General features: G+C 41.6%; 1 protein-coding gene and 1 long non-coding RNA gene across 4 annotated transcripts; both read right to left on the reverse strand.

The window, feature by feature from the left end:
- Positions 1–8,945: 8,945 nt before the first annotated feature.
- On the reverse strand, positions 8,946–10,584 carry LOC130406112 (uncharacterized). The gene is made up of 5 exons (XM_056611504.1): positions 10,544–10,584; positions 10,355–10,468; positions 10,092–10,161; positions 9,682–9,913; positions 8,946–9,271 (listed from the first exon to the last, which is right to left on the reverse strand). The coding sequence occupies exons 2-5, from the start codon at positions 10,420–10,422 to the stop codon at positions 8,961–8,963; spliced, it is 681 nt and encodes a 226-aa protein (XP_056467479.1). The 5' UTR covers positions 10,423–10,468; positions 10,544–10,584; the 3' UTR covers positions 8,946–8,960.
- A 16-nt stretch (positions 10,585–10,600) lies between these two features.
- LOC130406113 (uncharacterized) lies at positions 10,601–12,689 on the reverse strand. 3 transcript variants are annotated; one of them, XR_008904415.1, is made up of 5 exons: positions 12,583–12,689; positions 12,366–12,440; positions 11,502–11,603; positions 10,773–10,869; positions 10,601–10,663 (listed from the first exon to the last, which is right to left on the reverse strand). It is a non-coding gene; the product is annotated as an uncharacterized LOC130406113 (long non-coding RNA). The 3 variants fall into 3 exon arrangements; XR_008904417.1 differs by lacking the exon at positions 12,366–12,440; XR_008904416.1 differs by lacking the exons at positions 11,502–11,603; positions 12,366–12,440.
- Between the last annotated feature and the right edge of the window lie 226 nt (positions 12,690–12,915).

The following is a 12,915-nucleotide window of genomic DNA, read 5'->3' on the forward strand; positions in this document are numbered from 1 at the left end:
AGAAATGGTTGTTTTTAAGCGTTTGTTTCTTATGATGTTTTCAACGATGGTTCTAATTAGAGGCTTGTTAAAGGTGCAGCAGGGTAGTTCATGAACACTGGCCTCCGCATCATGGGGAGACCAGACCTGGGTCATGTTAAACAAACACTCCTGGTTCCAGTATCAGTGAATCGCAGTCTTTTCAGTGTTGGGGAACAAGAAACGCGACCCACGTTGGAAAAATATACTTTCTAATTCCACGATCCAAATTCCCAGTATCGGAGAGTTCTAGTCGCCTTCCCCCTCCTCCCTAGACCAAACACTAATCGCGGGTTGCCATAAGGACACTGAACGAACACGGTCGCAAGAAGCAACCTAATATTTTGAGACATTGATCAGCTAGTAGTGTATACATTACAAGTTATGTTATGTTAACAGATGATAAACACGGGCTCATGTGGTATGAATCTTGAAATCCTTCTGGGCTCTAAGCTGTCTAAATCTTTCAAATGCACCCCCAAAGATCACCCTTTTAGCCCGGCTCTGTCCGTGAAGCTTTTTCGTAGGACGACGGTGCTTTCTAGGTCTGGTCGAATCCGGTGTAATCTCACTTGATCCAGTTCCTTTGCTGGCTTAAAGGGCACAGCACGCTGTGTTTCTGTGACAATTTGTTCCATATCTGCCAACTCGGCTTACTCTGAGAATAGTGAAAGACATCCAGGCCAAGACATGTACTAAAGTTCTGACCCGGAACGGTAATTTCAAAGGAGAACAATACTGGCTGTTGCTTCAGAGATGCCGGTATATTTCCGTTTAGCAAGATCACGTAATCTCTGATGAAGTATCATTGTTTTATGATTAAGTACAGTACATTAATTTCATATGGCTCCTTTAGGGATGATTATTGGTTTGTGAGGACAACTGTTGGCTGTGCATCGCTGCACCTGCACATTCACACTTCACACAGCCCCACCCAGTGCTACATTTAGTCACTGTGGTGAAAGGAGGAATACGGTTTAACAAACCTACCTTCTGGAATTAACTTTTCATTATGTCTATGCCGTGTTGATTTAGTGTGGTTGGATTTTGCACACGTGCTTGTGTGTGTGACCAAAGGATTTGCAACCATGACACACCACACACACACACACACACACACACACACACACACACACACACACACCACACACACCACACACACACAACACACACACACACACACACACACACCACACACACACACACACACACACACACACACACACACACCACCCTTCGCCCTTATCAAATTGACCGGAGGGTGAACCCCACCATGATGGATTCACTGCCCCGAGTGTTTTCAAATGCAAAAGAGTATTAAAACATGGCTTGATTAAAAAGCCTACATTTTTTGTATTTAATCAGTTGCATTCATCCAAAGCTACTTACGGTGAATACAGATACATGGGATGAAGGAGCAGGTAGGGGTTAGGAGGCATCTTGCTTTATAGGATCCGTACTGGTTAGGCTGGGGACATCGGGAATCGAGGCCAGTACCCTTTTAAGCTGGAGTTTAACTCTCGCCACTTCACTAAGCTACTCTCACCAAATGCTAGAGATTTTACATAAGTGCATGCATACTGTTAGCACAATGACCGTTAGATTACACGGTACTTTCTTAATCATAATTAAACAATTCCATTGTTCACCGTATTGTACTATCATGGTAAAACATGAAGTGCATAGCAATATCCTCGCTTCACACGCTGATGATGGATACTCCGTTGTATGTGTTAGTGGTGGAGGCAAAATTGGGGGGGGGGGGGGGGGGCAGGATACCTGAGATTGCTGGGTTTCAAAGCTGGAAAGACATTCCAGGTGTGCAACTAGGATAAACAACCGAGTGCTGTGTTTGGAGAAGCATCTGTTAGCCTGCAACTGAAGGAAAGGGAAGAATCACTCAGCTGAACCCACAACAACATTCCAGTTGGATCCACTGAGTGTTTAATACCGTTATGCTTTATTAAAAAACAGACCAGAATAAATTGTCCCTCACATGAAAAATCATAAACAGGTGTGCACACATCGTTAATAACTGAACATGTTCTGCTTTCGTGGTTTTCACAACTGAACACAAGGAATCAATATTCAGTTGTCATTCAGAAAATGAACATCATTCGCTTTCCCCATCGACCACTCCTATTACGAATACAATATTCAATCTCTTTTAAATCAGGTTCCGTGTCAGGCTTATCAAATCAAAAACGTGTCAGAATAAAAAGCCCTCGAGTATATTCAACATTTAAACTCTCCAAGTTGACTTGTTCAGAGCAAAAACAGCTGCTATTAAAACAACACAATGTAATACATGTAGTTCCAGGCGTAAAGATACATCTATTCAAAATGTACACAGATTACTAGATATTACAAATACAAACGTTGCATCAGGGGTGTGAACCCCCCCAGGCTCAAACCCGCAGAGTTTCCCCTCTAATCTAATGTTGCCACTAAGTAAAACAGCCCAGCAGTGGAATACAGAGATGTATAGCAATGAACAACCAAGCTCTAAAAATAGTGTGTGTGTGTGTGTGTGTTGTGTGTGTGTGTTGTGTGTGTGTGTGTGTGTGTGTGTGTGTGTGTGTGTTGTGTGTGGTTGTGTGTGTGTGTGTGTGTGTGTGTGTGTGTGCGCGCATGAGGCCTGAATGCAGTGTATGCGTTTTTAAACAAGCTTGAAATGTATGTCTGTGTATATATTTGTGTGGTGTGTGTGTGTGTGTGTGTGTGTGGTGTTCCTACAAATGCACACAGGAGGCAGGGGGCAGATTCAGGTAATTTCTATTAAAAAAACAAGTTTATATGGTATTTGAAATTGAGATCTTGCTTCCTTGTCAAAGTGCGCTTCTGAAAGCATTTTGATCTCACGAAACGAATGCAACATGATGTTCTGTTCTGAGCAGAATGTCTCACAAGAATGGTTGGCAGGAGATGCTAACTACTAAGAAAACATAGTAGACACCTTATAGTATTAAAGCCCTGGAGTGCATGTGTGGAGAACATTCCATTGACTTTGCATGTTCGCGCGCAAGAGAGGGTTAGGCTAAACGGACAATTATAGTACGACACTACGTTGTGTGTAAATGCCGAGGCTTCTGAGAACGGTCATATGATGGTCTTATTTAATGCTTAGACACAAAGACTGTACTAAAGAAAAATATTGCATATTTTTGCCATTCTCCCCAACTCCCACTACATTGCAATCTTCCCCGAACAGGTAACGTGTCTTTTCGTGGCGCCGAAGTGCCCGTTGCTATGCTACTTCGACGTCACGGCCAGGAGCCATCGGCGGCAGGCTGGGTGGACGCGAGGAGCTCTGTCTGGTCAGCGGTTTATTTTGATGTCCATGTCAGAGTTAGATTAAGCTTCTCAGTTTCATGCCACGTGTGTGGCGAACTCGATTAACAACATCGCTCACTGCTGATGCTATAATGCTAGACACGGTACAATTCTTTTTTCATTTTACTATACTGGCCTGGCCAGTACACACATTGATATCAGCAATCTCATAGTGTGAAATATTGTCCAATGTCAGGTCTTTAGACCAAGACTAATCTGAAAGAAAGCTGTCCTTTTTCAACAAGCTAATTGCTTCTGCCAGAGAAAATCGTCAAACTTCTATCTAAATCTTCATTACCCTTTTTCATTAGGCTTATATAGTTATAGAAACGATTGAATAATTAAGTGACAACCTGTTGAGAACTCCAGCCATACTTTTGAATGGCGATTCATCTCTTACACAAGAACGCACTGTTCTTCCTTTTCTATAGATATATCCTACAATTTGAGAGACCATCTTGCTCCAAACAGCAACCAGAGCTGACGACATTGCAGCCCCCTTTGAGGGGGTTCAGGCACGCTTTGGCCAGATCTTGGAGATGTCGTTGGGTGGGGCTCGGCTTGTTTAAACTGGTAGCTGAAACACAAGTCAAGTACTGACTCGGCACGGCCCAAAGTGCAAATGGAAAAACACCAAAAGAGAGCAGCGGGTTCACTTGCTTTTTAAGATATTTTCGTGAATCTGGCCCCAGAACTCCATAACCTAAACCCAGGGTGGGTGGAGTTCCTGGGTGAATGTGGCATGAAAGGTGTAGATGTGTCAGTGTGTCTGAGGACCCTTCAATACCTGGGGACACTCTGTAGAAGGACAGAGTACCAGCAGACCAATCCAGATACACTCCTAACCTGTTGGAGCCGGGGGGGGAAGACATATTTCTGTTCTAATACCGTTGTACCAGGCAGTGTACCCATCTTTACGACAATCAATACGCCAGGACTTGCTGTTCCATCCAAATGCGCTATCACCACCATATCCTAGCCTTGGGATTCCTCTGTATGTCACTCCTGTGGCAATATCTCCTTCCCTCTCAATCTCCCAGTAACAGCGGCCAGTAAGACCCTCTCTACACAACACCTGTTTAAAGAAGTCAAATCTCTCTGGGTGATCAGGATACGACTGTTTTTCTTCAACCACTGTCACCTTTGTGTTGTCATCAGACAGAGAGAGTTTTACGTTGGCGGTGTTTGGGTCCAGTGTGAGTTCACAGGCATCTGACGGAGAACAAGACATGAGAAGCTTTCAAAACACAAGGAAATAAAAGGAGGGAGATCACATAGACATGATGAGAGGCTTTCAAAACACAAGGAAATAAAGGATGAGGTAGTTCATCAAATATGAGCCATTTAAATAATGTGAAGTTAGTGATCTGTATGTGTTTGGTTTTAAACCTTCATCACAAAGCAAATGTTTGTATTATACTATGTAGGATTAACAGCATAATTCCTTTGTTTTACCCTGAACAATGTACAAGTAGGCCTACGCTGTTTTATTGGAACAACGTTTCAAAAGCCAAACTACAATATCTTGGAGTAAGTGATAAAGTAATAAATAATATATAATAATTGCAACAAGAATAATGGTACAATTGCATATCATGAATAAAATACAAGTATCACGATTATTATGATGCACTGGCTCATTTAATATTTGTACAAATGATCCACCATCATATGGTAAAAAATATATAGCAATTATTAATTAAAAATAGCAAGATTTGAACAAACAGACGCTACCTAATGCCGTGTTGATGGGCTTTTAATCTAAATAGTTAGCGTGTTGTGATGAATCAAATTGAACAGACACTTACATTCTTCAGAGCTGATTTCAGCCTCCACACTCCACCATGCTCGACACTGGGGTAAATAGTGAGAGCAGCTTGTTGTCTTTAAACATGGAAACATTTTAATTCATTTAATTCATTTTAATCTGCAGTATCATCACTTAATAACAACATGAGTTACATTTGCATTTTTTAAACCACTTCTAGCAGGTGGTTGAGTCCCTTGTAGGAGACCTTGTCGCTAAGCTGTCAGCTGTCCTTTACGTACCTGAGAGTCTCCAGACTGCAGTGTGGATCCTCTTGTCCGGCAGAGAGCAGCATAACTCCTGAGTCTCCTGGGTGATTGTAGCTCAGGTCCAGCTCTCTCAGATAGTTGGGGTTGGATCTCAGAGCTGAGGCCAGAGAAGCACAGCCTTCCTGTGTGACCAGGCAGCCAGACAACCTACAGATACACACAAACGCACACACACACTATAAAAATCTATATTTACGGTGTAAATTTTAACTTTTATGGATGTAAATCTTTAAATGTCTTAAATCTTTTGGAAATCTGTGTTCCATTAAGGTCATCATTGACCCTATTTTACTGATCATTTTATGATCTAAAAAAAAAAAAAGATCGGAAAAAGGCTCCAGGTTGAAAATCCAAAGTTTTCCCTGGAAGTTAAACTGACCTTATAGTTTCCAGTGTACAGGTGTACTTCCCAGTCCAGCATAGAGCCAAGCTTCATCATCACCCCTGAATCCTGAAATCATGGCACTCAGGGGCCAGTTCTTTCAGACTTAAGGAGCTGGAGCTGAGACGAGGCCAGAGCTTCACAACATCGCGCTGACAGAGCTTACAGTCATTCAGCCTTCAACAGACAGGAGCAAAATTCGAGGAAAGGTCAATAACTGTGTAGGGCTGGAACCCAAATTGTTCAAGTTTTTCGCCTGCAGTGACTATTTTTTATGTTTAAATGAGGACAGACTACTAGAATTAATAGCCCTACTCTATTACTATGGACTTGTGTGTCTTTGGATACTTTTACACTCTGTCTCTCTCTGCCATAACTGAGGCGAACCCGGGCAGATGAAGGGATTTGAAAGTCACGCAGGCCATCCCTAAGTGTTTGCTTATTAAAATAATATCACATTTGTTTAAAGAGAACAGCTTCAGAAAGGAAGAAATGAATGACTTGATAAATCCTGATTCTGAAGTTCCTTGGTTTGTTATAGAGCGTCTTAATGAACTATTCCAATATGTTTCATCGGGAGACTCAAAGGATTAGCCCAAAACTAAAAATGATGTCACATGGCCAAAACTACGTAGAACTGTGTTTTGAATAAGAGAAGTATTTAATGTTTTCATTATAAATAAAGGGAAATGTAGGGTGAAATAAAAATTAGATCTTTGAATGTTAGTACTTAAAAAAATATGTAGAAATCCAAGATAAATGTGTCATTGAAGTTAATGGAAAAGATCCAGATAAGAAATTTTAAGAAGAGGCAGTTATTAAAGTTAAGTTAATAACTCTTAACTTCACCTTACTGCCTTACTACATGATAAACTATAGCATAATATTACAACATACACCCGTTTACCATCATTAACAAACGGTTACATAATAAATATAACCTAGCCTACACCTATGTCGTGCATTGCAACAAAAAGTTGTTCTATGCAGATTGTATAAAGAATTTTTACTACCAACGTGGGGGGGACACTATAATTGTATTTTGTGTTTATGTTTCTATTTATAATGGCAAGCATATGAATGGACTAGATATCCACCTTAACAGCAAGGTGGAAGAATCAATGATGACTGTGATGAATGTGATCCTCACAGGTGCGGGGTTATGAGCTGATATATTTAGACGTCATTAAGGGGACATTGGAGGCGGTAGTAGTTTGGAGGTTTCAAATGTCTTCTGATATGGAACCTTGCGGTGTAAGTTACACCACTAAGTAGAACTGACCTGAGAGTTTGCAGTGTACAGTGTGGACTCCTCAGTCCAGCAGAGAGCAGCTGCACATCCTGAATCCTGTAGATCATTACCACTCAGATCCATCTCTTTCAGACTAGAGTGAGTTGGAGCTGAGAACTGAAGACAGAGCTTCACAGCATCTCTCTGACAGCTGACAGCCATTCAGCCTTAAAACAAAATAAACAGGAGGCATATTAGTAGCTGTTATTAAAAATATGTATTTGTAGGTTTTTAATTAATTTTAATTATCTATTGGGTATAAAAGCAGATTATAAATAGCTTGCATCATTAACGCTGTAGGGTTTGTAGTGTTTTGCCTATCATTAATACCTATATTGTAGGCTTATGTGTATTGGTTTATGTGCATAATAATGCATGTTTTTAGTGAACCTACAGAGCATGTTTTTGAGGCTTTCACCACTGGCATCATCCTAAGAAGACCCTTCTCTGACGCTGAGTACTTCTTTAGGTCAACACGTCCAGATTCTCTTCTGAGGAAAGTAAGATGAAGACGCAGAGCTGACCACTGAGCAGGGAGAGAGATTCTTTGGAGGGACTTCCCGATGTCAGGTACTGTGAATCTCCTCCACTAGAGAATGGTCGTTCAGCTCATTGAGGCAGTGGACAGATTGATGCTTCTCTCTGGAGGCGAGATCTCCACTTATCTTCTCCTTGATGTACGACACTATTCCATGATTGGTCCATGAGCTACTTGCTGGTCTGTCCCAGCAGACCTTGTAGGAGAATCTGATTGGTCTCCAGAGAGAAACCCAGGAGGAAGCGGAGGAACAAGTCCAGGTGTCCGTTCTCACTCTGCAAGGCCTTGTCCACAGCACTCTGGTAGAGGAATTCTTCTTCCTGCGAGTTCAGTTGTTCTTCTGAGAGCAGATTTACACCAGTGTCTCTGAAGGACAGAAAGACATAAAGGGCATCCAGAAACTCCTGGATGCTCAGATGGACAAAGCAGAATACCTTCATCTGGTAAAGTCCACATTCCTCTTTGAACAGCTGGGTGAACACTCCTGAGTATTCTGAGGCTGATTTGATATCGATGCTGCATTCTGCCAGGTCTGCCTCGTAGAAGATCAGGTTGCCTTATCTAGCTGGTTAAAAGCAAGTTTTCCCAGAGAAACATGATCTCCCTGCTCTTTGAACTCCGTTGAGAATTCTGTTCTGCGCTCCATGATACTTCCTGATCCTTGTATGGACTGAACTCTCAGGAAATGGATGTACAACTGAGTCTGGGTCTGGGGCATCTTGTCTCCTCTCTGGGATGTTTGAAGAAGTCATCCAGTACTGTAGCAGTGATCCAACAGAAGACTGGGATGTGACACATGATGTAGAGGCTTCGTGATTCTTGATATGGGAGAGGATGGTGCCTGCCAGGGCACACTCTCTGAATCTCTTCTTGAAGTAATCCTCCTTCTGTGGGTCGGTGAACCCTCTCACCTCTGTCACCATGCCAACAACACTGAGCAGGGTATCTTATTAGCTGCCGCAGGGCGTGTGGTTATCCAGATGCGTGCAGAGGGAAGCAGGTTGCCCTCGATGAGGTTTGTCAGCAGCACGTCCACCGAGGTCAACGCTGTGTCATCAGTCCAGATCTGGTTGTTCTGGAAGTCCAGAGGAAGTCGACACTCATCCAGACCATCCAAGATGAAGACCACTTGGAACTGATCGTATCTGCAGATGCCTGCCACTTTGGTTTCAATAAAGAAATGATGAAGAAGTTCCACCAAGCTAAACTCCTTCTCTTTCAGTAAATTCAGCTCTCTGAAAGAGATGGGAAATGTGAAGTGTATGTCGTGGTTGGCTTTGCCTTCAGCCCAGTCAAGAGTGAACTTGTATGTTAAGACGGTTTTACCAATGCCAGCTACCCCCAGTTGTCATTATTGTTCTGATTGGTTGATCTTGTCCCGGCAAGGGTTTAAAGATGTCTTCACATTTAATTTTTGTTCCCTCCTTGGCAGTTTTCTTGGCAGCTGTTTCAATCAGTCTGACCTCATGCTCCTTGTTGACCTCTCCACTGCCTCTCTCTGTGATGTAGTGCTCTGTGTAGAAGGTATTCAGACCTGTTGGCAGTCCTGCTTTAGCAACTCCCTGAAACGCACACCTGAACTTCTCCATCAGATGAGCCTTGATTTTATGTTGGCACTCTACAGCAACAGATTCTAAAATAGACAAACCAGAGAACAATATGATTTTTCACAATACGATTGGTTTTGGTGACAGTGGTACTTTAATTTGACTTTAGATGTATCTTGTGACTTGCTCAGGAGTTATATTATTGTTGTGTATCAGTGGAAATTGATTTGCTATGCTAGAAAGATGGTGTTACATCTCTTCCACTGAGTTACATATCTGGATCAAGGCATTTAACATGATACCCCCCCAATAACCTGACATATCTGTATCAAACCATTTACCTCCAGGAGGACAGATATTTCCACATGGAAATGTAGAAAGAGACTGCTCTTCCAAGCATTAATCTATTTCTATTTTTACTGTAATTATTTTAAAAATTTCAAAATGTCTCTGCTCTGTTAAAAGAAAAGTCCCTTTTGTGTTTCAAGTCACCTACCGCTCCTCAGTTTGCCGGCGAGTTCATCCTGGTTGAGCTCCATCAGACAGAGCTTTGTGATGTCTACTACTCCCTCTATGGCACGCCTCCTCTGATCCTCATTCTTACAATCCGACCACTCCTCCTCCTCCTCCCTCTGAGTCTCTGAGCCTTGTGGGTCATGCGGGAAAATATCCCTCCAGAGCTTCTTCAGCTCCTTGTCTACAAAAGCGTGTACCCTCTCCTCAGCCATCTGGAAAATAACAAATGTCAATGAGAATTTTACTCTGAACAAACTGTGGACATCGGAAGCGTCTTTCCTGGATTCACGTCCCACTGGTCTTAAAGAGGAAGCCTTGAGTCTACACAAGAGATGCTTCATAATGTTCATGTTGAGCTAAAGTAAAATTAATTGTCGGATATTAACACACCTTGATCAGCTCTGTTTGAAGTTGCGGTACACACTGAGCACCGGTAACCTTTGAACACACCTGGTGTTGTCTGTGGAGCACACACACACACACACCACACACACACACACACACACACACACACACACACACACCACACACACACACACACACACACACACAAATTGGTTCTATTGCATTTCTCCTGACTTCTTATCATCAGTATCTGTAAAGGCTGATAACAACCAACTGATGTGTTTCCATCATCAGTTTGAAACTCCTACCTCTCCTTTCTGGAGGGTTGTCCTTTTTTGAAGTCAGGAAAAAGACCCATAGAACGGTCACTATTCATGGAGACACAGCTGGGTCCAGGGAAGACTGCACCCTCATGCTTCCCACTAGAAAAACAACCAATCTGGAAGTAAGGATTTGTAGTCGTCTTTTAATTAGATAAATGATTTGATAAATCATACCTGCTCTCAGCACGTTGGTGACTTCCATCCTGAAAGTTAGGAGGAAATCCATAGACCCATCACTCTTCATGGAGGACACGGCTTGGTACAGGGGAGTTTACTCTCTTCTGCTGCTCTGGGCTTGAACACAAGACACACACAGCTTTTACTCAGACAAATTATTGTGTCATAATAAATCACTGCTGAGCTCGGAGAAGGACAGACACACAGTTAAAGATCCTCTTCTTACCTCTTAGCTTTGCTCTGGCGGCCATGTTCCCCAGACAGAGTGGTTTTAGAGTTGGGACCCCAGTCCTCTCTCTCCTCATTCATCGTAGAATGGAGACCTGTACACCAACACAACTACATATTGTTTCTGTGGATTATATTTGAATACCGAACATGAAATCACAATCCTTACACAAATACCCTCCACATCTCTCTCTGTCTCTCACATCTCTCTCACTCCCTCCACCCGGTTAGAGTTATGGTAGGTTTAGGGGTTAAGGTTAGGGTTAAATGAATGTAGGGTACACTTTTGCCACAAACTGGAAATATATCATTCACATATTCAGTCAGGTCTACGTATACTTTTCCTAGTTTAAAATAAGTTGCCGTAATGTTGTTGAATCAAGAACTGCGATCACACATTCAACAATTCTCTTTCATCATGCGCTCATACTATCCGATTGTTTCTGTTATTTGAAATGTGATGATAGAATTGGCGATTTTAGACAAAACCTTTCTTTATCTATTATTATTCTTTATGATTACTATTTGTCTTTTATTTTTTTTAAGAAGAATTAGGTTGTGAATTTCATGGGCTGTTTAAGAACAGATGTGGAGACTTTGGCAAATCAAAGGTTGAATCTTCTGGCAGAGAATGTTAAAATGATTAGATATTATTTGTGTAGTGTGCAAATTGGCAAATCAAGTTGTGGACTTCACTTGTTGTTTTGAGTCTGATATTATCTCTTACCAGTTGGATTCTTGCTCAGGTGCAAAGATGGGCGGGCCTTAATTCTCCATATCTGTATTATATAATGCTTCTTTTATGCTTGATGGTATGTTTGGTTGCCCCCTGTGGTTCAGAGAATGAAACAATATTGTGTACATTTCTACATATCTGCTTTGCTATCAATTGTTATTTTACTTAATTCTGAAGTTCTGGTCTTTATCATTTTATCTTTGCAGCAGCTTAGAAACAAAAGTGGATACTTGCTTGTTTTTCCAGTTTACAAACATGGTTGGCTGCGCACTCAGCCAGGGGGGCAATGGACCATTTTGTTACCATAATAAACGACTGTGGTCACATTAGCGACTGCAGCAATGTTCATCATATCATAGTGTTATGTATAAACCGCATTGTACTGCACCGTATCGTCTGATTTAGCCTAACAATTTAATGATAAACACCTATTACGAAGGTGGATTTGTTCGGTTGTCTGTCTTTTGCATAATGTGTATTTTGTTTGTAGTGTCATCCTAATATCACTGACTCGAATAGCATGATTTAGCTGCATAAATAATTGGCCCTAAGAAAGGTTAAAAGGCTTTCGCTACTAAAAACGTATGATTTATAAACTTGGCTTCAGTTGTTCATCAATGAACCTGCATGTGACTTTTAAACAGTCAACCTAACTTAACATAAAACCTTTTTAACTTTTTTAATATCATCATTAATAACGGAAGACACATTAGAAGAATCCATCTCCACTGATTACAGAAAAACAATACCCTTAACTGATAGAAGAACGTGGTACATAAACTAAAGAAAAGTGCATACAAATCATAATATTACAACTCAAATCCATCCTTTTGCAGATGTATCAGTCTTACATACCCGTCTTGTGTTTATCGAAGGGAATGAAAAAATAAATGTTGCCTGGCCTCCCTCCATCACCTCCACGGCGCCACCCTTCCATCACATTAAGGTAATACGTACGTTAGCCAATAACGTTCGATACACCACCCAAACAGTTCATACCAGCAGAGGTCCCTCAGTCGAAACATTCGCTCTTTCACTTGTGGACTTTTTTTAATATATTTCCTTCACTCACCGTAAAAATGATTCCGTACAGTCCGTTGATATCAAGGACCTATTAAAAGTTTGTCATGCGTTGATATTTTTCTCAAGTTTACAGGAAACTACCGTTTCCTTACGAGAAGTCACTCCCCCCGCGATAAGGAGGCTGCAGAATCAGAATGACTTGCTGGATCGCAGTCTTAGGACCGCATATTTAGGACCCACGATTTCATGACACTGCCTTCGGTAAGACGATCAGAGTCTGAGATCTGAATGTGAACCAAGATTAATTGTTTGACGTTAAAAACAATTCTGGTCTCTTGAATAGGACAGAAAAGATAGTTAGCAGCACCAAAGTGAGTAGCTT

Source organism: Gadus chalcogrammus, chromosome 16, assembly GCF_026213295.1.
Source record: "Gadus chalcogrammus isolate NIFS_2021 chromosome 16, NIFS_Gcha_1.0, whole genome shotgun sequence".
NCBI lineage: Eukaryota > Metazoa > Chordata > Actinopteri > Gadiformes > Gadidae > Gadus > Gadus chalcogrammus.

Coding starts and splice junctions, on each gene's coding strand:
- LOC130406112 (XM_056611504.1), bottom strand. CDS start 10,422: ATGAATAGTGACCGTTCTATGGGTCTTTTTCCTGACTTCAAAAAAGGA. Junction 9,914..10,091: donor TTCAAACAGAGCTGATCAAG/GTGTGTTAATAT, acceptor GTTATTTTCCAG/ATGGCTGAGGAGAGGGTACA. Junction 9,272..9,681: donor CGCCGGCAAACTGAGGAGCG/GTAGGTGACTTG, acceptor TGTCTATTTTAG/AATCTGTTGCTGTAGAGTGC.